The sequence below is a fragment of the Rhea americana genome, unplaced genomic scaffold (genome assembly GCF_003343005.1).
Source record: "Rhea americana isolate MKP2758 unplaced genomic scaffold, rheAme1 scaffold_71, whole genome shotgun sequence".
NCBI classification, from domain to species: domain Eukaryota; kingdom Metazoa; phylum Chordata; class Aves; order Rheiformes; family Rheidae; genus Rhea; species Rhea americana.
The window spans coordinates 4,028,613-4,053,048 of NW_028186879.1; the positions used below are offsets into that span (position 1 = coordinate 4,028,613).

The following is a 24,436-nucleotide window of genomic DNA, read 5'->3' on the forward strand; positions in this document are numbered from 1 at the left end:
ACACGGCAGGCTTCCTCTGCTGGGCGCTGGTGGTCAAATATAGTGCGTGCTGCAAGGACCTGTCGTGGGGGAACGTACTGTATGAGCTCAGTTAAAAGAACAAAGAGTTATGTACTGCTACTTGACACAAATTACATTGCATTAAAGTATTTTAATATAATTGCTGTCTTTGAGATGTCTGTTAGGGATCTATGGCATTTTTCCAGTTATTTTCAGCCCTTGCTTTTTATGTCTTGTCTTTCTGAACTTGGTGAAGCTGTCATGATGGTTGTTTTGTATAGATGCAAGTGTACCCTGCTACTAAGTCAGTAGATTAGAGGCTCTTTTCTTCCTGGAAAAACTTAAATTACTTTGAAAAGCCATGAACTTGATGAAAGTCAATTGAAGGGGGAAAAAAAACAGTGCAGAACTGTCATGATGGTTCTTTGATTTTTTTTTCTTTTTTTTTTTTTGGCTATACTTCTGAGAGAACTTTGTATTAGCTCTATGGCTAGTAAAATGCAAAAAGCATCTTGATAGATCAAAAAGCAAACAAACAAGCTAAATTTTTCAGAGCTGTTTTAAATCTGAAAATACACTACAAACCTTCTGAGGAGCTCTAATCATCATCAAAAGGTGCTTCTCAATCTCTAATTACTTTTGTTTTATTTTACCTCATTTCTTCCATAGCGATGGTAAATGTGCCTGTCCTGTGTCTTAGAGGATTAAAGTAATGTTCTTGCAAGATTTGATTTGTGGTGGTAGCAATACAAGTGTTCCTGTCCTGTTCTGTCCTAGCCCTCCAACTTTTTTTTTTTTGGCCTGTTACTCCAGTCTTTTGGGCTGGATTTAATTATCTTGCTTGTGTTTAATCATGCATTATCATAGTACCATAAGCAAAATAAGAACAGGGCCCTGTTGTACCATGTGCTGCACAAACACAGAATGGCAAATAAACTATTCTATTTGGATACCTTCTGCAGGTGTCTAAATCAAGACTAAAAGAGTTTGAAGTGCAAGCAGAATGAGCAGTGGCAGCAAATGTCATGGTAGTTTAATTTTCCTTTTCTTTTTTTCTTTCTGATAGGGCATTTCCTGGAACAATGTAACGTTTCCTAAATCCTCGCTGTATCTTTTGCATAGACTCCCTTTATTATTTCTTCAAATGTCCCTTATGATAAGATATTTTAAAAGCTTCTGGTTGGAATTGCTCTTTACCTGTAATTCCACATTCCTAATTTGTTTCTTGGTTATTTTTCTCACATCTTGATGTGATTTAGTTTAATGAGTCTTCCATAGATCTGTTTTAATTGAGAGATTAGAAACATATTCCAGTTCATTGCCTATCCATATTCTTTTGCCTTCCTTGACTTTATATACCATAGATTGACCCTTCTTCTTACAGTTTCCATTAATAATTCAGATAGAAAAACAGGAATGTTCTGACAACATGAAGGAGTGCACAGTCAGTGCAGACCGGGACTGGAGTATCATACCAAAGAAAGTGGTGACCTTAAGGGCTGGAGTAACAGTAAAATTGAAACTAAATTCAGGAACACAAAGGGCAGAATGCTGTAAGCAAGGAGTGAAGGCCAAAATTAGAGCCCTAAACTCAAACTTCCTCAGCTGAAAACAAGGAAAAGGAATGACTTTACTGTAGGGATAACTGTTTTCCACCTCTGCTTGCACGTCAACTAGAATCGCGTGTGCAGCTGTCATCACAGCTTACAATGTTTCAGTCTGATCTCTTGATGGAGACAAGAGCTACTACAGCCGTAAAGAAAACGAAGAGCCTGTTTTACAGGAGGAAACTAAAAGAATGCGGTTTGTTTAGCTCAGGAGACCAAACGGCATGCCCTAGGATGAAGAGGACTCAATCTCTCAGATAACGCCAGAGCTGTTGAAGTTAAAAGACAACGGAAGCTGGAAGCAGAGGGAGTAAACTGGTCATGTGTAATTTAGGCTGAAAATAAAGAGGGAGGTTTATAACCAAAAAAGCAGTATAGCTTTGGAAGAGCTAATAGGAGCAATGAAGGCAAAAAAATCTAGCTAGCTTTGGGGTTCATTAGTTTCTGAATGGGTTACATGGTTATGAACGGGCTAAATGATTCGGTGACAAACACAGGGGCACCCAGTAGGTCTCTGGCAGTGCTGTTTTTCTCCAGCTTTTTTGATACACTAAAACTGAAGATGAGTCTCAAGTTAGCTCCTTATTTATGAGTCTAGAATATTTTAATTAAGAGCAGAGTTAGGCATAGGAATTTGTGAGCAAAATTGAGCCCCTGATTAGCAGCCCAAAATCAGCAAAACAGAGTTAAACGGAAGCATCCAATTAGAGCATAATTACAGATAGAGAATATTAACAAAATAAGGATCTGTATTCTATGGGCTGCAGTAATCCCAACAGAGCATATTGTACACATTGTTTCCTGAATTTCTTGAGTTTTGCATGTTTAAAATCATGAATGAAAATTCCTACAATGGTGGGCTATCTCTGAAAGGCTTGTAATCAATTCTGGATCATCTCGTCTGGCACAAACTTCAGTTTTCTCCCTTCCGCAGGGAGCTTGTATCTGTTTCCTGCATCTGTTGCCCATCCCTCTTTGTGAATGGAAAGAAAGTAATTAATTTTTGTTGTTGTTAGCGATTAATTACCCTTGCCAAATTTTGGAGGACCTATTGTCTCCTTCAGACACAATGTTCTTGGGAAAAATCTTACTTATTGTAACCTCTTGTGCAATCTTCACTTGGATGATAAATGCATCTTGGCAACTAGGAGCTTTCTGAATGAAAAATGTTGCTGGACAACCCTGTAGTACAGCAAGAACGCTAGCCTCTGCCAGTGCTGGTGGAGGACAGCCAGGCAGGAGGGTAAAGCGGGGAAAGCCTTTCACGCTGCCTGCAGAGCACAGAGTGAGACGAGGTCTGTATATGCACACATCCAAATATCTGTTTACCATCAAACAAGGATTTTTGCTGTTGAGCGTTGGAGCTCAAAGGTGGCTTTCCTTCCAGCTAAGTCTTAATCTCTTGGAAAGCTTCTTTTTACCAGCCCAAGACTGGGGAAATAMCTGAGAGGACGCTGTCCGTGCAGCTCTCTGGTTTGGGTAGCCCGCTGTGGGACTAGCAGGGAGACRTCCCTCTCCCCGGTTCTCTCTGCGCACCCTCGTGTTCGGAATGCCGCAGAGCTGCCTCCGTCGCCGCATCCTGAGTCCCTCAGCTGGTGACTTAGTGGTTCTTTCCCTGACTTGGGTTTTCCATTAGATCTGTCCAGAACCACAGCCGACCACTTAAACCTCATTTTAATGCCGCAACTGTAACATTAATTATAAATTTATTAAAAGTTAATAGTAAAAGGCACATATTTTCCCCTTGTAGCTTTTTTTTCTGTGGTTAGTGGTGTCTAAAAGCCAGAAGGTGCCTAAGAGCTCAGCACAGCGAGATCTTTGAGCCTTCCAGAGGGAACACACAGAATGTGAGGAATGAGCCGGGGCTGGGACCGCTCCGTTCCTGCGCGGTCCATGCGCGCGCGCGCTGCCAAGGGCCTGTGCTTCTCCTTGGAGCCTGACAGCTGGCGCTGGGGTCTGCAGCGCGCAGCCGTCCGCCAGGTTTCCCTGGCGCGCTGCGACCGGCAGCGTGTGGCCTGGTGGAAGGAGAGCGATCAGGACGGAGGGCCTGATGCAGCGTACCCGGCAGCTAACGGAAATCTTCGCTGRCCTCAGCGGGAGCTGGATGTGATCCTGTGCCTACTCGAATGTTTTGGCATTGGATAYGGCTCCAATTGGATCTCTTTTTATATGTCTGCTTTCTGGTCTTTCCCCCCTGTTTCTAAAATGTACTTACCTTAGAGTTATATACAACCAAGACAGCTGTGCACGTTTATCCTTGACCAGTGTCTGTCCCATTGCTTCCACGGCCCTTCTGTGATCTACAATAGCAGTTCATGAATTTTTCGGATTCATTTCTCTCCTCCTTGAGCCCATTCTGCTGCCCCTCACGAATGCTCCCAATCTGTCTTAAACCTGTGTGCTTGGCCCCAGCTCTGCCGCAGGTGCAGTCACCCGTGCTGCCCCACTGCCGGGGGGAGCTGCGTACCCCCAGAGGGGCTGGAGAATTGCTGCTCTCTAGCTGTATGCGGAAGGGGAGTCCTTTTGCTTGCGCAGCCTCTATGTTTTGCTGGTCGCTCTCCATTTGCCTGGTGATCGTGCTAGGCTTTTGTGAACCCTCAGCCTAAACAGGGGCTGTTTGTGTCTCCTAATAACCGGGGTGAAAAAGGCAAAAGCTTTGGGAGTGGTGTACAGGGGAGAGCACAAGTGGTTCTTTGAACCACAAATAAGTTGCTTAGTTTTTTGCAGCAGTAACGTAAGTGCTCAGAAAATAGGCTATGTAATGAGGAAACCTTTCTGAGAGTGGCAGCTGACCTAATGAAAGGTGAGAGCCTGGGAGCTGGGGTGCAGGTGTGCTGTGTGGGCTGGTGGTTTGCAGGGGCCAGGTTGCTGGTGACACATCTGCCAGCTCCAGGCTCTTGCTGGCCCTCCATTAAGTTCTCCTGCGGTCTGCAGTGAAACATACTGAGCTTTTTCCCCTCYTGTTCTTCCAGTTGAAGTTTAAACATGAACCCCCTATCATAGCTGCTGAAAGTAGGACATGCTACTTTGAATAGACTTTTTTCAGAGATTATATCTTTGCACAGGTGATATAAGCCAAACCTATTTTAGCCCCTTTAAGTCTCACAAAGCCAACAGAGCTAAGAAACAGAAGTGGATTATGTGAGCTGTTTTCTTATGAATCGKTAGATAATTGCTTACCAAGCATTTATTCTCTTGGAACCCTATTGAAGACAAAACTTGAAGTCAGTAACATCCGAGTCATCTGAAAGGTCTTTCAATCTTGCGTATTGAGAATATTTGATTTATTGTGATGTAAGGCTAGATCCCAGCTGGTGTAAATGGGCAGTGTGTGTTAGCAGCCCAGAGGAACAGGGCTGTAAAGCCCAGAGTCCCTGGATGATGAGAATGCTGAACACTAGGATGTGAATTTGCTAATACTTTAGAAATGTATTCAGAAGAAGGAAAAAAAAGGGGGGGGTGGAAAACATTGTGGGAAATTCTTTCCTTCATGCATAATAGTTTTTCGTTGATTTAAAATTGCCCTTACTAATGTGTTGATGCCAATGAAATATTTCAGCTATAGGAAATCTGAAACCAACCCTTGCTTTTCTATGAATTATGAGTCATAAATTGTATGAAAAATAATCAAACTTGCTGTAGTTGTTCCCCAAGCAGAACCTCTGAGTAATGGAGAAAATACTGCCATTTTGGGGGAGAGTAGGAGGAGACTGATGTAAGGAAAGTAAAATGCCAAGTGCCAACGTGTGGCTTTGTGCTAAGTGTGAATTAGTGTCATGTAAGRTGATCCTCTTTTACTGAGTAAAAAGTAAGCCAGAAAGTTACATGTACTTGCAGTTCAACTGAGCAGAGTTATTCATTGCTACAAATGATGTGGAAAAGGAGAATACGTGTTGGGGCTACCTGAACGCTAGCCAGGGTGCCCCTTGGGAGAGCTGAGCGCTTGTGCCGACCTAGTCATCACACCTGCTGCTGGCAAGCTAAGCCAAGACGGCGCAAACGGCATCCGATTCAGCCCTCAGTGGGCAGGTCGCAGTGACAGAATTCCCCTGAGATYGGCGATAAAGCGGCAAGGTAGTACCACACTTGAGATTTGCGAGCAAGTCCTCGATGGTGACATTCAGTTCATCCAGCTTTAGCCATCAAACCAGCTTTCTCTAATCTTCTTCTGTTGTCACCAGAGGTCAGTTCATCTCCTGTTGATATATACCTGTTTTATGAATTGCTTTCTGGAGTTGATCATGGAAAAGTTCTCAACATCTAATTAGACTAGGTATCTTAAGTTTTTGATAGCTAAATTCAGTGAGTTGAATTAAAAGTTTAAGCTCTGGATTTCACGGTCTGTGTATCTTCAGGAGAGACCATGCAACCTTGTGAGCATTTGTGAATTTTGCTTCGTATCTTGTGGTTAGAGTCATTGATGAAAGGTATTCAATGTAACTGGGCCGTAAGTAAATATATAACACAAACTCCAGGAGAGTGTGACTTCCTGGCTGTAGAGAAGGGCACACTAACAGTGAACATGATAGAGAAGTTTTATTAGACTATTCATTTTTGCCGCAGTTTTAGTTCTTCGATTGTGTATGGCACCCATGTTAACATACATAACATACGGTAAAATACAGGTAAAAAAAAAACAGTAGTGTGAAACCCAGTTTAATACGCTAGTCATTTTCCAAATAGATAGTGAATGTACCAACTGTACTGAAAGTAGCTGAGTCTTTCTCTGTGGACTTTCATGAGGCCAGGATTTGTTCTGTAGAAATTAGTGTCTGCCTGATAAGCATCTTGTGGCATCCGTGAAAGCTTAGCTCTTACTCTATGGAGACAATCAGCTGTGACTCGGGAAAAACTTCCTTACTGTGACGGTGACAGAGCACTGGAACAAGTTGCCCGGAGAGGTTGTGAAGTCTCCTTTTCTGGAGATATTTAAAACCTGCCTGGATGCAATCCTATCTAACATACTCTAGGTGACCCTGCTTGAGCATAGGAGGTTGGACTAAATGATCTCCAGAGGTCCCTTCCAACCTCAGCCATTCTGTTATTCTGTGATTCTGTGACTAAGAGACATGCTGCTTGAATACCAAAAGCTAAATATTTCTTTCTTGAATCAAATTATGCTGCCTTCTCCAGATCTGATTCAAAGTTTAAGGATTCTTCAAGTACAGGTTTCAGTTTGAGGTTTTTTTTTAATTGCCAGAGTTTGTGTGGGTTGTGTTTTTTGTTATTTTTTCCTTATGTTTTTTGAGTTTTAAGTCATACAAATGTTTTCAAAACATGAGTCCAGTTGGCTTTAGGCAGCTGTGATCTGGTGCAACTTATGAAATGTTTCCATAAATGTAAGAAAGCTTACTGCTCTCTAGCCTAAAATACAATACTTGGGTTTTGTCTCATTGTTAATCAACTCTTGTTTACTTTATTTAGGAGATGGCTGTCCGAGCACTGAAGCAGACGGGTAGCAGAAGTATTGAAGCGGCTCTGGAGTATATCAGTAAGATGGGCTACTTGGATCCTAGAAATGAGCAGATAGTACGTGTAATTAAGCAGACCTCACCTGGTAAGCATAACTTTTTCTTTACRTTGTGTTCTTTCTTCTCGTAATACGCTAGTTCTTAAAGTAGGCTTGTTGCTGGTAAGAAGAGGTGGATTGGCAGTATTCGACAGTGGTATTGTAGGAGACAGTCACATGAACATGGCAAGGTGAGTTGGGCTGGAAGCTGAACACAACTCAGCTGCTTTGCAAGAAGTGTCCATGTCCACGTTCTTACTCCACCTTCCTAAGCACACAGCAGTTTGTCCTTCTGTGCAAGTCATGTCAACCACCTCAAGTTTACCACAAAGTAAAAACTTGTACATAGGTAATTACTATGGAGTTGCGAGATAGCTTATGTTGACACCTTTGTAAGCACACTGGAGCAATAGCTTGGGCCAAGATGACAGAAGCTCTTCTATTCATCCCTGCTAGCCTCCTTCAGCCTTGTTTCATGTAAACTAGCAAATGGGAACATTTGGGCCCTGCATATGTCTCATCAGGAAACACCAAACCACTGCGGACAGAAGAATTGTTTGCAAGAGTTGTTTGCGTTCAGACACTAGCACACACTTAGAGCACTGCAGAATGCTTTTAGTCTGTGATTAGGATGTACTTGAGTTTGGATAGAGTTTATTACTTTTATACTCTTTCAGTTTTAAAAATTGGACAAGTAGACAAATTACCATCCTCTAAGTGGCTGAACCTGTGGAATTGTATATTGCTGTTATATGCTGTGGAGGAGTTAGTGGAAGAAGGGTTGAGTGGGCTGGAGAGCTGCTGTGAGGGGGCTGTTTTGGACGTGAAAGTTCTCTTGCATCAGTTGCAACATTTAGACTTCTAGACATTTAGACTGTGTTGGAGTAGTTGATGCTAACAAAATCCATTCAAACCAAGTCTTATTACAATWGTAAAAACCCCCAACTGTGATCATAAACTGAGTTTACTGAGTACAAGTGATTTCTACACACCAAATTTCTCATCTTGTCAGCTCAGCAGCATTTTCCTTCCTGCCTCCTGATCAAACTGAAGATCTGTTTTAGAAAACACATTAAATTTGGGAAAGTTTGTGACAGAGGGGCATGGCCAGAAATGAGGAAAGCTGGGGAAGAAAGTGCCCATTCAGTTTACAAAAAAAGATCCCTGGAAAGGAATTTCTCCTATAAGATCACTTCTTTCATGGAGAGACCCAAGGGCAGCCACATACAGGGGAAAAAGGAAAGGGGGAAGGACTTCATTTTCAAAGTAGTTACTCCCAGAAATGGAGCTTCAAATGTAGTGGCAAATGGTGCATGATTGTTTGTAGGGAGCAGCTCCACTGCCATTTCTACCAGTCATGGGCTTCTTGTTTTATTATTTGAGGAAATTCTGGAAAAGTCTGAGGAGGGAATATTTCCTAGGGTTTTACCCTGCAGGATGGCCACCTGACAGATACTGAAGGCCAGTTTGCACTGCTGCAATTTGGAGAGCTCTGTCTTAATTCATGTCCAGATGTGGCCCCAGCTCGGCTTTAAGGAGAATTTAAAATAATTTTGACAGAATTACTGAATTGTGTTTTCCTTTATATTATAAAGCCTTTATTCATTCAATTGAAGGAACACATCCAGTCCTAAAAACCCTGCATTTCCTCTGGAAAAGATTGAAAAATTTGTTTTGAACTTTTTTCAGTCTTTCCAGGATAGTTTTAATTACCCATTTGTCTTCAGTTTGCTTTTGTTTTTGCTTTTTAAGTATATCCACTGCACACATTTCTAAATAATATAACTACTGCAGCTATTTTGAATACAGAACCTTTCAAGCTGAAGAGCTGTCTTTACTTTTAGGATACTTAGAATGCAAAACTCACACATCATGTAATTGATGTTTGCCTGCTTGAGGTGCCGCAAAATCATATTGATTAGTTTTGTTTTAGATTGCTTGTGCAAAGACAGTGTAGGTCTCCTGCAGGTGATTAGGAGTCATGTAAGGCTCCCTGGAAAYTCCTTTATTTGCAATTTGAGAGTTTAAAACTTTTGCTTTTGAATTCTCTGTATTGGTATATGAAAACTTTACTATTAAAGCTCACAAGAATTTTAGTGTGCAGGCAAGACTYAAATAAAACTACCAGGTATTACTTTGGGACAGAGAATATGTATAAAAATATTTTATCRTATGACTACAGTTGGTGAAATACATGCTGATCTAAAACTTTCACGTGTGAGAGATACAGTCACAACATTTGTTGTATTGGGTAGGAATGTGTGAACAAAAAATCATTTGCAACTACCACATTTGCTAGTCAGACCAGACTTACTGGTATACAAATCTAGGATGYGGAGGTCATATCTCACTTGCTATCAGCAAGATTACTTGCACAGCTGAAATAGGTTTCCTAAAGGAGAACAATTAATTGCTGCTACTTTCCTTTTGTGGTCTCTGGTAGAGGAAAACAAACTCAGTCTACAGCTGATGCTCAGTATGAATTCTGCCAACAGAGATGCTGCATGGTTCATAGAAGGGGCTACCTCCCATTTCCAGACCTGAGTAGCAGCATTTTAGGGTGTTGTGGATTGACACAACCTCATCAGTGCATCTCATGATGTCCTGATACATGAGCTGTTGGGGAGTGCTGTTACCTGTCCGAACTGTGGGAAGCAGGGCCTTGCATTGTCATAGAAAAAAGTGCTGCAGATTTTAGTCTTCACTTTAAAGAACAGTGATTATTTGTCCAATTTGATTGTATTTCAAAAATTGTTTATGACATTGTTCCTTAGTGTAGGGGCCACTGCTTCAGTGTGTAGAGATGGTACATAGACTTGTCTTAATGATGTGCATATCCCTGCATGTCTGTATATAGCAGAGCTTGTGCGAATGCAGATGAGTAGTCACAGGCATGCTTGCATCTGCTTCATCTGGCCAAACTGAGACATGTTGTAATGCAAATAATTGGAAAAGCTTGCAATCCACTATGCAAACCTGTTAGCACAATATGACTATCTTGCAGACCTTATGAAGTAAAAATTTTTAAAAGGAAATTGTTTAGGTGTAAATAGGCCAAGTCCTGATGATTTGTGATAGCTAATAACCAGAAGAAGGAACGAAAAAATGGGCACTGCACAGAGTGCATACATTGTGTGTGTAGCACAGCCAGTGTGAAACACCTGCTAAATACACCTGCAATTTGTCCACAGATCAAAGAACTCATCAAARGTGCAATTAACACTTCCAGCGTAGGAATGTAACTAACTCAGCTCTGCATGTTGTTCAAGCCAAGATTAACATGTTTACACTCAAAGATTTGCCTCCCAAATAGAAGGAAGATGAGTAATATGAGGGGGCGCTCAGTGTCCAACACATTGGAAAGAGGACAGGATGAGGTGCAGGATGCATTTGCTGTAGCTGAATGAGAAAGAAACAAGGATTTTTGAGAACAGTGGAGTTGTAAACAGATCCCCAGTGTGAGCAATGAGGTCGCTGTACAGAAGATATGGAGTATGTGATCTCCTAGGAGCTTATAGTAAGGGGGACTTTAGATTGTATTGACAGTCCTTTAGGATCTTTTTTTCTCCTATTGGTGCAGTATTTTTAYCCCCTGCTCTGTGGCTTCCTCCTGTCTGTGCTTAATGAGCACTGATGCTGGTCCAGTGCTTTTCCAGCTTTTAAACTCAGGCTGTAATATAATCTAATGATTTCATAATTAAGGAATTTAGGCTTCTATTTTCATTATTTGATAGAACTCTCTGATGATTCCTGGCATGAACAGTACTGTGGGTCAGTAGCTTTTTATCAGTAGTAATACTTGGTACCCATCACTTTAAATGTTCATAGTACTTAATTTAGGGTTTGCAAGTTTTTTTTTGTGGCCCGTACTCCCTATGCAGTATGTGTGTGTTAATAATGTGCAGATGGATGAGTAATGTAAAGTAATTGGTTCACCTGAATTATTTCCTAACATTCTTCTGTGTTCTTTTTRTAAAGGAAAAGGTATTGTGCCAAATAATGTAACCCGCAGGCCAAGCTTTGAAGGATCAAATGAATCTTTTCCGTCCTATCATCAGATCAGTAATGCAGCCTATGAAGGGACAGGCTTTGGAGCAGAAGGTGCGAATATGCTTACTGACGTTCCAAGGCCATACATGGACTATTTAATCTCTGCTTCACAGCCTACAGCTATGAATGCTCCTGTACAGAGACCATCYGGAGTAGGCACTCACAGCACACCAACAAGCCATCAACAGAAAACATACCCTGCAAATATCGAATCTTCTGTGATTAATTATCCAGTGGCTAATCACAGTAGCCAAGCCTTGCAGCTGCAGGCCTCCCATGGCTCCAACAGCCCACATTACAGTAGGCAGCATATGATGGTGCAGGGGGAACCTATGGGGTATGGTGTTCAGCGGAGTCCATCCTTCCAAAACAAGATGCAGCAGGAGGGAGGATACGCTAATCTCCCAAATAAAGGGGCAGTTCAAAATAACTCTGGTCATGCATTTCAGCAGGCACCAGCAAGCCTGTATATATCACATTCTCACCACAAACAGACAAGCCCTTCCTCTCATCAAATGCACGTGATATCCAGAGGTCCAACATTTGCTAACGATTTTTCAGACAGTCCGCCACAGAATCTGATAACTCCATCTAGAAATAGCCTAAACATGGATCTCTATGACATGAATAATCCTCAAGTTCAGCAGTGGCAAGTAGCAACACCATCACGCCGGGATTCTTTACAAAACCCAGGAATAGAAACATCTCCTCGGCAACATGTATCCTTCAGACCAGATGCCACAGTACCAAGCAGAACAAACTCCTTCAACAACCACCAGCAACAGCCACAAGTGACTGTATCTGTAAGACAGGTTCCTCCAGGGAAACCTGATCCTTCAATTGCATCTCCAAATACTATCACAGCAGTCACATCTGCTCATATTCTCCAGCCAGTGAAGAGCATGCGAGTGATGAGACCTGAACCTCAGACTGCTGTAGGACCTTCCCATCCTGGCTGGTTACCTGCACAGGCACCAGCTGTGGATGGTTTAGAGATCATTGAGCAGCATGTCCCACCTGTTGGAGCAACTAATGCCTACCAGCTAGATGTGGATTACAGTAATCAGGAACTGCGGTGTCCACCGCCCCCATATCCGAAGCATCTGTTACTTCCCAGTAGCTCTGAGCAGTTTGATATCAACTGCTTATGCATGGGTGTAGAGCAGACCCTACGTGTAGTCTCCAATTCAACGTGCAATAAGATTGAGGAGAGCTGTGAGCGAAATGACAAAAGCAGCAAGAGTACCAAAGCTGACAAACCAGGGAAGGATAAAAAGCAGATTCAGACGTCTCCAGTGCCTGTGCGAAAAAATGGCAAAGATGAAGAAAAGCGAGAATCACGGATTAAGAGTTACTCACCATTTGCCTTCAAGTTCTACATGGAGCAACATGTAGAAAACGTCATAAAGACCTACCAGCAAAAAATTAACAGAAGGTTACAATTGGAGCAAGAAATGGCTAAAGTAATTCTTGTTTTGTTATAATAAAAGCTGATGGGGTTAAATTGATTATTACTGTTTTTAATTACCCTAGAAGTTTCTAAGGGAAGGCTCCCCTGGAACTAACCTTCCTCAACACCTTCCTTTATCAGGCTATTTTCATGTAAGAGCCCAGRTGCAGATTTTGGAGGCTGTTTGAAGAGCCTGAGAAATGGAGTAATATATTTTCATACCAGAAAAGTTAAATGAAGCAAAAAGCCCCATAATAGGAAAGTGTTGGGTTTGCATAGGCAAGAACTCAGAAGCCAAGGCTAAGGCCAAAGTAACACTGGCAACACTTCTGCAGCTCTTGCAAAACTCTGAAAAAGGCTTGCTTTTTTTTTTCCTAGTTCTTTCTATCAGTTCTGTGATAGCAACCCACTTACTCACCAAAACCCTGGTTTAATTTTGCAGCAGAGTCACTATGCCATCTTTTTAGATGAATATGAATAGATGAATTTAGATAATCATATATATTCTCAGCCAGCTTAAAATGATTTTGGAACCCTTGCTGGAATGTGGTCTAGACGTTGTTCTTAATAAGGTGCTCTTTGAGTGAAAGCTTCTTTTGTGCCTAATTGTAGCTCTTAAAACTAAGCTGATTCACTGATAGGGCTGCTTAAAACAAAACTGCTGAGTTCTGAGGATTGATGTGTTATTTTGTTTTTAGTGTGAAAATGTTTTTTCCCAATTAAGAGAAGAACAGGACTAGTGTCCTTTTGTATTTAAGAATAAACTCTAAGGAAGTTACTATTAATGCATAATGGATAATAATTAACTACCAAATTTTCTCTAGCACAATCAATTTCCCGCAACGATTAATGTGATGCTCACCTTGCTGCAGAATACTCAATGGTTTGTTTGTTGAGGTTAAAATTAAATCAATATAATTCTAAAATCTGTTGAAAGGAAAACAATTTGGTTACCCATTCTGYGATTCTATTAACTGTGAGATTGGAAGGGACCTCTGGAGATCATCTAGTCCAACCCCCCAGCTCAAGCAGGGTCACCTAGAGCATGTTAGACAGGGTTGAGTCCAGACAGGTTTTGAATATCTCCAGAGAAGGAGACTCCACAGCCTTTCTGGGCAACCTGGTCCAGTGCTCTGTCACCTTCACAGTAAAGAAGTTCTTCCTCATATTCAGTTTATCATCATTGCACATAGAGATTATGTTCCATTGCTTGGATTTAGTGAATATTTTCTTGAGATGGAGATAGTCAGGGAATGATCTCTAGAGTAGTCAGTCAGCAACTAATTGCATTAGTTCTTCTCTTTTCTGACTCTTTAGCTTTCCTTTGCTTTGTAACTCGAGACAATTCAAGTATAAACACACACAGAAAAATCTTTCCTTTAGCAACCTCATCTCTAGCTGAAGTAACACACTGTGAACTCAGGAGATTTTGGCTGTCTGAATATCCCATTCTAGAATTAACCAAGAGAACAACACTAATTATTTTACCTTAAAACAATAAACACTTCCTTTATCATTGATTGATATGCTCTCCTTACATTTTAAAGAATGTGACTTATTTTAATTTGTTTTTTGCCTTCAGTCAGGAAACTCATCCTACCTGTTCTGCCAGTTTTCTCAGACCTCCTCAATCCTTCCTTATTCATCCAGAGTTCATTCTTCTGCTATGGGGATCTCATTGCATACTGTGACTGTCCTCACATTCATCTTTGAAAGGCCTAGACTATAGATATAAAATTAAAAAAAATCAATCTAAGGAGCAGCCCTGTGGGCAAATGCTTGAGCCTCTAGCCTGCTGATCAGTCAGCCTTGGCTCTGTCTATCCTCCTCCCCTTGCCTCTTCCCACCACACAGTAATCATCCTCTCAAAATGCTTCAGTTGTTGTCAGTTAATTCAGGATCCTGGAAACAGTATTCAAAAAGAAAGGCGCCTTCTGCAGACAGTGAATTGTCAGAGCGGATCTGTCCTCTGGCAGTAGCCAGGGAATTCAGCTTAAGGGCTTCTGCTGGTGGAGGCCACTAGTGGCTTCTGGGAGAGGGGATGGCCAAAGATAGCAGTGTGCAGATGGCCTCCTGAAGGAGGAAAAGCCCAGCTGGACTCTTTTTCTCTTCCTCTTTCCCAAGAGGTCTCTTGTACAGCCGTGTGAAATGTTACTTGTGACTAGTTTTAGGCTTTAGGGGAACTCGAGGTGGCTGGACAAGTTAGCTTTGTCAGAGGTTAGATGCAGAAGGGAAATGGTGCTTTTAAAGGGGACATGGATCTGGGTTGTAGTGGCTGGGGGAGGCCAGAGCTGAGGGTTATATGTATGTATTTTAGGATGGAAAAGAGAAATTTTATTGAAAAGAAGATCAGGAGATCTAGAAAGCTTTAGAATAGACGCTGTGTATAACAGAGGAGGCTTCTAAAGAAGAGGGTTCCCAAGGTACTTAGGAGTGTGCAGTTCACAAACAGCTCCTTAACTGCCGTGCAAAAGCCAACAGCCAGCAGCATAACTAGTGTTAGCTGAGTTTCCCTGGAGAACCATCAGTTAATAGTGGGCTGCTGTATCTAGATTTAAGTTTCTGTTTAATTTAAGCTGTACTGCAAAGTGCAGGCATGATTGTATTAGGCAAAGTGCACATTTGAAAGATGCAATCAAATCCTRTGGTCAGGTTTGTTCTGTTTTACTCCTCTCCCTGAAGGTACTGCCCTATGCCTCTTGAACAATCTCACATATAGGAAATTCAGGTAACAAACTAGTTGCAGTAAATCTGCAGGTATTTCAGAAGCATCTCTATAGACAGAGGGGAGAGTGTATCTCTCCTGAACATATATTTTCTGGTTCTTGGCTAATTTTTCATGGTAATGTGCTTTAGAAATGGTAGTTTATTGTTCTCATGCTGTGAATGTAACATACTAGCTCTTGTGGTTTTTTTTTTACCTTATAAAGGCTGGCCTTTGTGAAGCAGAACAGGAACAAATGAGGAAAATTCTCTACCAAAAGGAGTCCAACTACAACAGGCTTAAAAGGGCCAAAATGGACAAATCTATGTTTGTAAAAATCAAGACCCTAGGTATTGGTGCGTTTGGAGAAGTATGCCTGGCCTGCAAAGTGGACACGCATGCCCTGTATGCCATGAAAACCCTGCGAAAGAAGGATGTACTAAACCGGAACCAGGTGGCTCACGTCAAAGCGGAAAGGGATATACTTGCCGAGGCAGACAACGAGTGGGTGGTTAAACTCTATTATTCCTTCCAAGATAAAGAGAACTTGTACTTTGTGATGGACTACATCCCTGGTGGAGACATGATGAGTCTACTGATTCGGATGGAGGTCTTTCCAGAGCGTCTGGCTAGGTTTTATATCGCTGAGCTCACTTTGGCTATAGAGAGCGTACACAAAATGGGATTTATTCACAGAGACATCAAGCCTGACAATATTCTGATCGACCTGGATGGGCATATCAAACTGACCGACTTCGGACTGTGTACTGGATTCAGGTGGACTCACAATTCAAAATACTATCAGAAAGGTAGTGTTTGGAGTCTTTATTTSTGATGGTTTTATGTAACTTGGTGTTGAAACAAAGTGGTAGTTATTAGCAGAAATGTTTGATTTTGGAAAAGAGATAATGTGTATACATTGACAAGGTGAACTGTGATGTCTCTCAGGGACTCACTCTGTTAGTTTGTTTCTGGTCCTTTGTTTCCAATACTGTTTAAATCCTCATCAGTCATCTAGCTGACTGATGCAGGAGCAGCAGTTTTTCAGTTCATGCTTGTTTGGAGGGTCTCTGTGATGGTGAAAGAACTTAATTGCAGGGTTAAAGTAATCCTGGCACCTCCTGTGCATGCCTTTGAGGAGTATTGGAATGGRTTGGAAAAAAGGCCGTAAACAATTGGTGTAATTAATTCAAACATAYACTATTGCTCTATATCTCCCTTATGGGATTATACTTCCCTGTGCTGAAACAGACATTTTTTGCTTATGGAAAATCTGTTGTGAAGGGGAGGGAGGCTTTGGRTTTAAATGTTATTTGGTGAAAGTAGAAGATGACAGAATCAGAGCTATATAAATGCTTCTCTTTATTTAGTGTGTTTGTAATCATAAATGTGAAATCTCTCTCCCTTTTGAAAGGGAGCCATATCAGACAAGACAGCATGGAGCCCAGTGATCTTTGGGATGATGTGTCCAACTGCAGATGTGGAGATAGGCTGAAGACATTGGAACAAAGAGCTAAGAAGCAGCATCAGAGATGCCTAGCCCACTCATTAGTTGGAACTCCTAATTATATTGCTCCTGAAGTCCTGCTTCGTAAAGGTAGATGACCTGTGTTTTTCTGTTATGTAAATGAACATTGACGCTTTGAAATACTTTTTGTGTGTGTGTGTGTGTGTGTTAAATAAGCTCACTGCTTTGGAAAGCTGTCATTCTGTATTCCACAACGAATTCAGATTAAGAAGAACAAATTTTTCTGCATGCTCTACTTACTAGCATCAACATTGCTGATGTTGAGAGTAGTGATWCTGTGTACTCTTCACATTGAAGCTTTGAATTAGACTGCTAATAAGTGTGTCAGATGATGCTGGCAGTGGTATTTTTCAAATGTAAAGCAGATAATCTGTGCTTGCGAAATATGACTCTGACCGCTAGTAAGTTTTCAAAGATCAGTGAATAGCCAGCTGATGGCTTTGAATCAGCAGTTCAGACAAGCCACTTAAATGTGGATGCTGTCAACTTGAGGAAATGTCTCCTCCAAATTCCCACCCAGAATCTGGAGGAAACTCAACAAGTAGTCTTCCAAAATTTACACTGAATGCCCTGCATTCGGAAGTTCAACTGGAGTGAGAAGATCAGATGTTCAGAATTATCCATAAGCCTTGTCCTAAGCCTTCTAAACTCTTTCTGAGTTCAKGAGATTTCAAATTATACCCAAATCATCTGATGACACAAATCTCCATTGAAATCAGCGTTTAAATCTTCCAGTCCTTTTGTACATCTCAAATATATACCTTATTTGTCTCAGCAATTAAGTGGTTGAAGCTATTCCTATGCATGGAACTTGCTCAGAAAGTTTTTTGTGGCTTTCTTCTGTCTCTAAAGCCAGGCTGTGTCCTTTGGCAGTGTTCACACCCTTGATGTCACCTCCACCAAACCGGGGGGTACATCAGTAAGCCTTTTYGTTATTCTTTGAGGGTCGAAGGTTGTGCCGCCTAGCAATGTAGCTGTGAAACGTTATGAGAAAACTTTACTCTTTCCAGTTATGTGATTTCTTTGCCCATTTCTGTTATGAATTAAATATATTCAGAATGATTCCTGGACACTGGAAGTAAATCTTCACTGAGAGYAGTAGAATTTAGGTCAGTGAGTAGAAGGCATCTTTTGATGAAAATTAATTGAAAGTCCTTTATTTTAGGTCACAAATTGTTTGTTTGAGAAAAGATAGAAACCTGTGCCCTCTGTGCCAGCCTGAGAAATATGATGTGGAAGACAAAGATGTGGTGGATGAGACTGGAGCTTGTCAGCCTGTATATGTGTAACTGTATAGAGTACTCCAGATAATTCTAGTAGCTCTATGCATGCTCTCCTTGATTAGTGGACAACAACCTTTTCATTTGCCTTTCAGGATACACTCAACTTTGTGACTGGTGGAGTGTTGGTGTAATCCTCTTTGAGATGCTAGTGGGGCAGCCTCCTTTTCTGGCTCCTACACCCACAGAAACCCAACTGAAGGTAAGTTGAAGCAAAATTCCAGTCCCTGATAGGGAGATGTTAACCTTCTCCTTTCYCTTCTCGTATGCACAGACCCATCACTGTCTGTTTTACTAGAGTAAGATGTAGTGGTTACAAAGGCCTGATTTTTCCTAGTTCTGTTCAGGGACAAATCCTTTCCTATTCAGTGAAGATTTTGAAAGTCAGACCAGAACTGATATGTCCAACAGCACAGAGAGATATTAGCTTTATGAGTCTTCTCAGCACAATTCTGGTTTCTCAAGCACAAGGTCATCCATCTAACTTCTTTGGAGTGCCCATCAGATTTGAGTAACCTGATAAATCAGCAGTAATTTCAGTTGGCAATGTGAGTGTAGCAGTAGTTTTTTATTAGAAAGAATTTGTATCATGTCCGCTTTTCCTCATCTACATTTTCAAGACTAAACGATGTCATATCAGTAAATTTAATATGTTCTCAAATGTGGCCATGGTAAAATTCAAGAGGGAATTTGCACTTTTTCAATGGATTTGCTTCTCTTATTTTCTATCCAGCRGTGTTTCTTGATTCATAAAGACATCTTTTGACAGCTAATACAATCTAATCATTGAATTCTTGAACCTCTAAAATAAATATCCAGACTGTGAATTGACTAGTTATGTGTATACTCTAGTGTTGGTGTTGACAATCAGAAAAACTCCGTTCTGAGAGTTAGAAGTTCTTAAATATCTTTCTCATCTTCAGGTGATAAATTGGGAAAGCACACTGCACATTCCCTCACAGATCAAGCTAAGCTCCGAGGCAACTGATCTCATCACAAAACTCTGCTGTGCTGCCGAGGACAGACTTGGAAGAAACGGAGCAGATGATATTAAGGCTCATTCTTTCTTTCACTCTATGGACTTCTCTACCGATATCCGTAGGCAGCCAGCTCCCTATGTTCCAAAGATCAGCCATCCAATGGACACTTCAAACTTTGATCCGGTTGAAGAAGAAAGTCCTTGGAATGACACTAGTGGTGATAGTACCAGGACGTGGGATCCATTAGCCTCTTCCAACAGCAAACACACAGAACATGCCTTCTATGAGTTTACTTTCCGGAGGTTCTTTGATGACAACGGGTATCCGTTCAGATACCCCAAACCTTCTGGAATGGAAGTCGGCCAGTCTGAGAAATCTGATGTGGAAGACAAAGATGTGGTGGATCAGACCGGAGCTTGTCAGCCTGTATATGTGTAAATTATTGTATAGAGTACTCCAGATTATTCTAATCTCAAATCCAGAAGGGCCTTTAACTGATCTTTTAGGAGCTGATCCTGCAACCCTTGTTCAGGTGTACCTTCAGCTGAGGCTAAAGGCATCCTGGGGAGTTAGAAGTTTGCAGGGCCAAGTCCTAAAAATGGCACTCTTGAAAGTTCAGGTCAGTTTTACTGTAAATAACTGTTGATAATTACACTTGAAGTCCTGGTCTTCACCAAAATCTGCAAGGCCAGCAGTCATTTCTAGGCCTATTTTTATTTGAGGTCAGCTTCCCCCTACTCTGATTAACATTTACAGACTTCTGCAACTGTCAGCATTATTTTTTAAATGAATAAAGAGCACTTATATTTTGTTTATAGCAGGGTTTTTTTTTCCTACTAAATTATAGGGATTAACTTTGACAAATCATGCTGCTGTTCTTCTTTTCTACATTTTTATTTTATCCATAGCACTTATTTCACATTTAGGAAAATGCATAAAGCTGAAGAACATGTGATGAAAGGTCTCTGTGCAATAATGTAATAAAGAAAAAAAAAGAAGAAAAAAGAAAACTCTGCTCTCTAATTTTCTAAATTTACTGATGCCATTGTATTCACACCATGTTTTTTGTTATTATGTGCATTTTCCACATTTCAAAATTGTGACATAACCTTAAAGCTGCTTTATTTCCTTTTGCTTATTGGAGTGTAATAGAAAGTGTGAGCAAGTGACAATTTGGGTGTGATTTCATTGTCTAGTGTGTGAAGAATGTTGCATGAGCAGTGTTTTTCTATTTGAAATGGCCTTTTCTTGCCATTCACAGGCAGGTCCTGTGGATCCATTTTTACTGAGGGTCTAGAATTAGACCATTTTAAACAGTGTGTTGATAATGTATTGTGTGGATGGTTTCTTCTTATGATTGTATCCAATATTAATTTTGTAAAACAGATTGCAAAGGTTATAACTGATAGTGATTTTGTGGTCTGATGTAATAGCTCATTTTAGTAAATGCATATCATCGGCACACACCATTTCCCCCAAGACGTTCAATAGCAAGACAATTCTTACAAGGCTGTTTTGTGGCAACAATATAGGTCTGACTCATTCACGTGGCGTACAGCACAGTACTCATTGTACAATATTATCAGCAATGCAGAGCACCTATACTAACATATGTAGCTCGACATCTTCAAAACAGAACCTGTGCCCCTATAGCGTTTTGAGATCCTGAGTGAGATGAGGCTGGTTTTATAAATGATGTTGAGTGCATGCAGCTCTACTGACTTCTGTGCAACCAGGAGGCACTTGGGTTTTCTAAATGTCACATCCCTCTACGTGACTGACTGGGTATCCATTTAGGATCCCAATGTTTTAGGCACTGACATCTGAAAATGTTGGCCTTGCTCAAAAGTTACTCTGTCCTGTCATCTCTTTTGATTAAAATGCTGCTGTGATAGAGCACGGTAGTCCTTCATTTCTATCAAATTATAGGCATACTTCAAAATATCAATTCTTAACTATGTTGAAATATGCATTTTTCTTGTATGTATAAGTGAAAATTATTCAAGGTGATATCAGAATACTAAAGATAATTAAGCCATACATATTTGCATATATATTATATATAACTAAATAAGTAAACACACACAAAAATCCTTAATTCAGATTAGTGTAACAGTCCTATTTAAAGTGATTGACATGATAACATTTGAGGAAAACACTCCTTTAATGTGTTTTTGCTTTATTTTATTTTTAAATCTGGAGCTTCATTATGTTTTCCATATATTATTCCACGTATTATTCCTTAATGTTTTAGCATATCCTATCCTATCCATTGTTTAGATATCTAAGCAACAACATATAAATTCATCAGCCTAAACTAAACAAAAATGATTGTGTATTTGTTTACATTTGTATGAAAGGAATGTTCTGAGGTATGCAGTGCTTGTGTTGTGACAGTTCATGTAAGATTCAGTATTACTGCTTTTTTATATAGTAATGCCATTTTTGTTATTTACATCTATCTGACATTCTTTCATGTGGTAGGTTCTTTCTCAGGAACTCAATTTAACTGTTATTTATTGATATATCATTGCCTTTGAAAGCTTCTACTGGCACAATTTATTAAAAGTCTGAATCAAAATCTAAAGTGCATTATGTGTTCTTGAAAAGCATAATCCCCGCMTCGCCGAGGGGTTTGTTTGTAATGCTGATGGTAGGTTTGAGCTACAAGCATGAGGCCCAAACCTTGTCTCTCCTCCGTCGTTTGGCGTAGGATCTTCCCTGTGCTCGTGGGCCTTGAGAAGGAGGGGCAGGATTCCCAGTTAAGACTTACTGTGGTATGACAAAGTCCACAGATGGTATAAAATTCAACACAGTMACTTACTCAGTCTGACAGGGCAATAGCAAATAGACGTACACCTCTGGCTGTTGCCTCRGATACGTTTTTGAAACATAAGCGATTCACCTGCAAATACAGTCTTGGAAATTAAGCAAAATGAGAAACTAGCCCGGCAAGAAACAGGTGACTCCCCAATTCATACATTGTTCATTTAAAATCTGTGCTGCGGGGAGCAAAGTCCAACTCCCGTTTCACATAAAGAAGAATCCAGTTGGGAAACGAGTCTTTTGAGCTTGTACAACGCAGTCTGTAGAAGGCTCACATCCTTCTTACACGTTTCAGGAGTAAACAGGAACTTGGGAGGAAGTTTTAGGAAACTTGGCCAGGTAAACAATATCCCATGTRTTGGGACTGGCTCCAAGCATTCGCAGCTCTCCTGAGCTTCCTACAAAAAAACACACAAAATTTTCTTTCAAGAAGTTGTAACAATGTAGTACTCATTTAAAAAGCTCTTGCTTTTAAAAAAGGAGCTCTGCATACATTTATTCCTGATTGAAACTAGAGGATCTATGCTCAAGCATTACTAGTTAGAGCAAGAGGCAGCATTTGGGCTGCAATCCTGACTTCACAACGTCAATGGTGAAACCTCCTGCTGATTTCAGTGAGACCCGAATGTCACTCCCGGGTTTCAGCAGAGACGCATGCACAACAGCAGCACGTCCCGCGGGGTACACGGGCCTAAACGACTCTCAGAAAGTTTAAGTGATTACAGTTTTCAGCATGGTAACTTCATAGCGCCACGCTGACAGCGTCGCAGAAATAGAAAGGGCTTTTGCAACCTTTCACATCTGTATTCTTCAACGTGGCCAGATTTGCCAACAAGAAGCAACAATTATTGATAAACAACTTTATTCTTAATTGAATGCAAGCGAACTGCCAGTAGAAGGTACAAACGGGTACCTAGCTGGAAGAACAGGAGAGCTGAATGAGGGAGACAAGCATTTGACTTGGAAATGGAAATGGAAGAATGAAATTAACTGTGCAGGAAACAAGGCTCTAGCCAGTAACATGATGGAAAATCACTCCCATACACTTAAGAAAATTCTGTTCTCTTCCCTGCAGCTGATGGRGTAGGAAATAACTGTCTTAAAGCTTTCCTGGAGAAATTGCAGTGAAAAGGGGAATTTAGAACATATAATTTGGTTCTATCCCAAAATACAGAAACACTGGCGGAAAATAGCAACTGCTACTAAAAATATTATTGGAATTAAAAGTATTAAATCTTTCCCACAGGAAATAATCTCAAGAATAGATAATGTAGGAAAAGCAACCGTTAAAACACAAAAAACGTGTAAAAATGTTTTTCCTGGCAAAGAAATCTGCTGCAGCAAGAACATGGGAGTTGTGCCTTCCTCGGCGTACTCTTCTGAGCGGCGAACGAGCAGCGACCTGCGTTCGGTGGAAACCGAGTCCTGGACTCATTCGTATGGCAATACCCTGAGGGTCCGACCCGTAAAGCTGCAGTTGCCTTCCTCAAACGCAGCCGTTGCTCTAAGCCCAGCGGAGCAAGACGGAGCCTGGCGACACGGGCGATTTAGATACAAAAGCACTGACTGATCCAGGGACTCGGAAACCCTTACAGCTTGGAAGGGGCCTTTATTTCCATTCGGCAAGACGAAAAATAGCCGTGCCTGCACCTAGCGATCTTTAGATCGGTGAAGAAAAGGAGCCTGCACGAGCGAGGCCTCGTGTGATGTTCAATATTGCCTATATTTAAGTGGGGCTCAAAATAACGGGACTGGGGGCGTTATTAGTGCCACGCTCTAACCGGCTGAGCTAACCCTAACCCCGGAGGCGGTGTGCGGGCAGGCGCGCCYGCGAGGACCGTCTGCCTCGTCCCCCCCCGGTGTTTCGGGGGAGCCCCCCGCTCGCGCCCGAGCGGCTCCGCTGCCGGGCAGCCTGGCGCTGCAGGCACATCGATGGCAATGAGAGCGAGAGCACCCTCAGGATTAAGTGCTGGCCTTAGCTGAGCTACACGGTCTCACTCCAGCAGTCAATGTGCAGAAAAACGTGCTGTAAACCCAGCTGAATCTTGCAAAATCAGTTTTCTGTGTCCGGCCTCCGCTGTGCCGTTCAGGCTGGCTCCTCACCACCCATCCCGGCTACTGCCGCTGAGAAATGGATTGACAAGGTGCTAACATTTCATCCCAAATCTCATTGCTTTAGCGATCACCTAATCTTTGCATAGCTACAACCAAATAAATCGGGTCAGGTGTATAAAATGGTGGATGTTGCTTCACCTCACAAAGCAGGCAGAGCGCGCTCAGCATTTAGAAATAAACCATTGTGGAGACGAAGGACAACCACTTCACAGAGACCTAAGGCGTCAGAAAAGCATTTCTAAGCAAACGCTAATCCCTGGGCGACGTGTTTGTATGAAGCAGAAGCAAACGCTCTGCGTTTCGGTACGGGAGCCGCAGCCTCCACCAGCAGGAGCTGCGGTTGGCAGGGGCCATCTCGTGGTAAGATGGTTGTACAGTCATTTTAAA

The 24,436-nt window shown here is 41.5% G+C and overlaps 1 protein-coding gene across 1 annotated transcript in view; it reads left to right on the forward strand.

Annotated features, from left to right (window-relative positions):
* The window catches only part of LATS2 (large tumor suppressor kinase 2), a 47,704-nt gene extending 26,009 nt beyond the window's left edge, over positions 1-21,695 (forward strand). The window contains exons 2-7 of the mRNA XM_085321824.1: positions 7,032-7,164; positions 11,095-12,629; positions 15,547-16,129; positions 16,735-16,917; positions 18,224-18,330; positions 19,052-21,695. Coding sequence (XP_085177950.1) covers positions 7,032-7,164; positions 11,095-12,629; positions 15,547-16,129; positions 16,735-16,917; positions 18,224-18,330; positions 19,052-19,546 — 3,036 coding nt within the window. The 3' untranslated portion in view covers positions 19,547-21,695. The remainder of the gene's footprint in view (positions 1-7,031; positions 7,165-11,094; positions 12,630-15,546; positions 16,130-16,734; positions 16,918-18,223; positions 18,331-19,051) is intronic.
* The last annotated feature ends 2,741 nt before the right edge of the window (positions 21,696-24,436 follow it).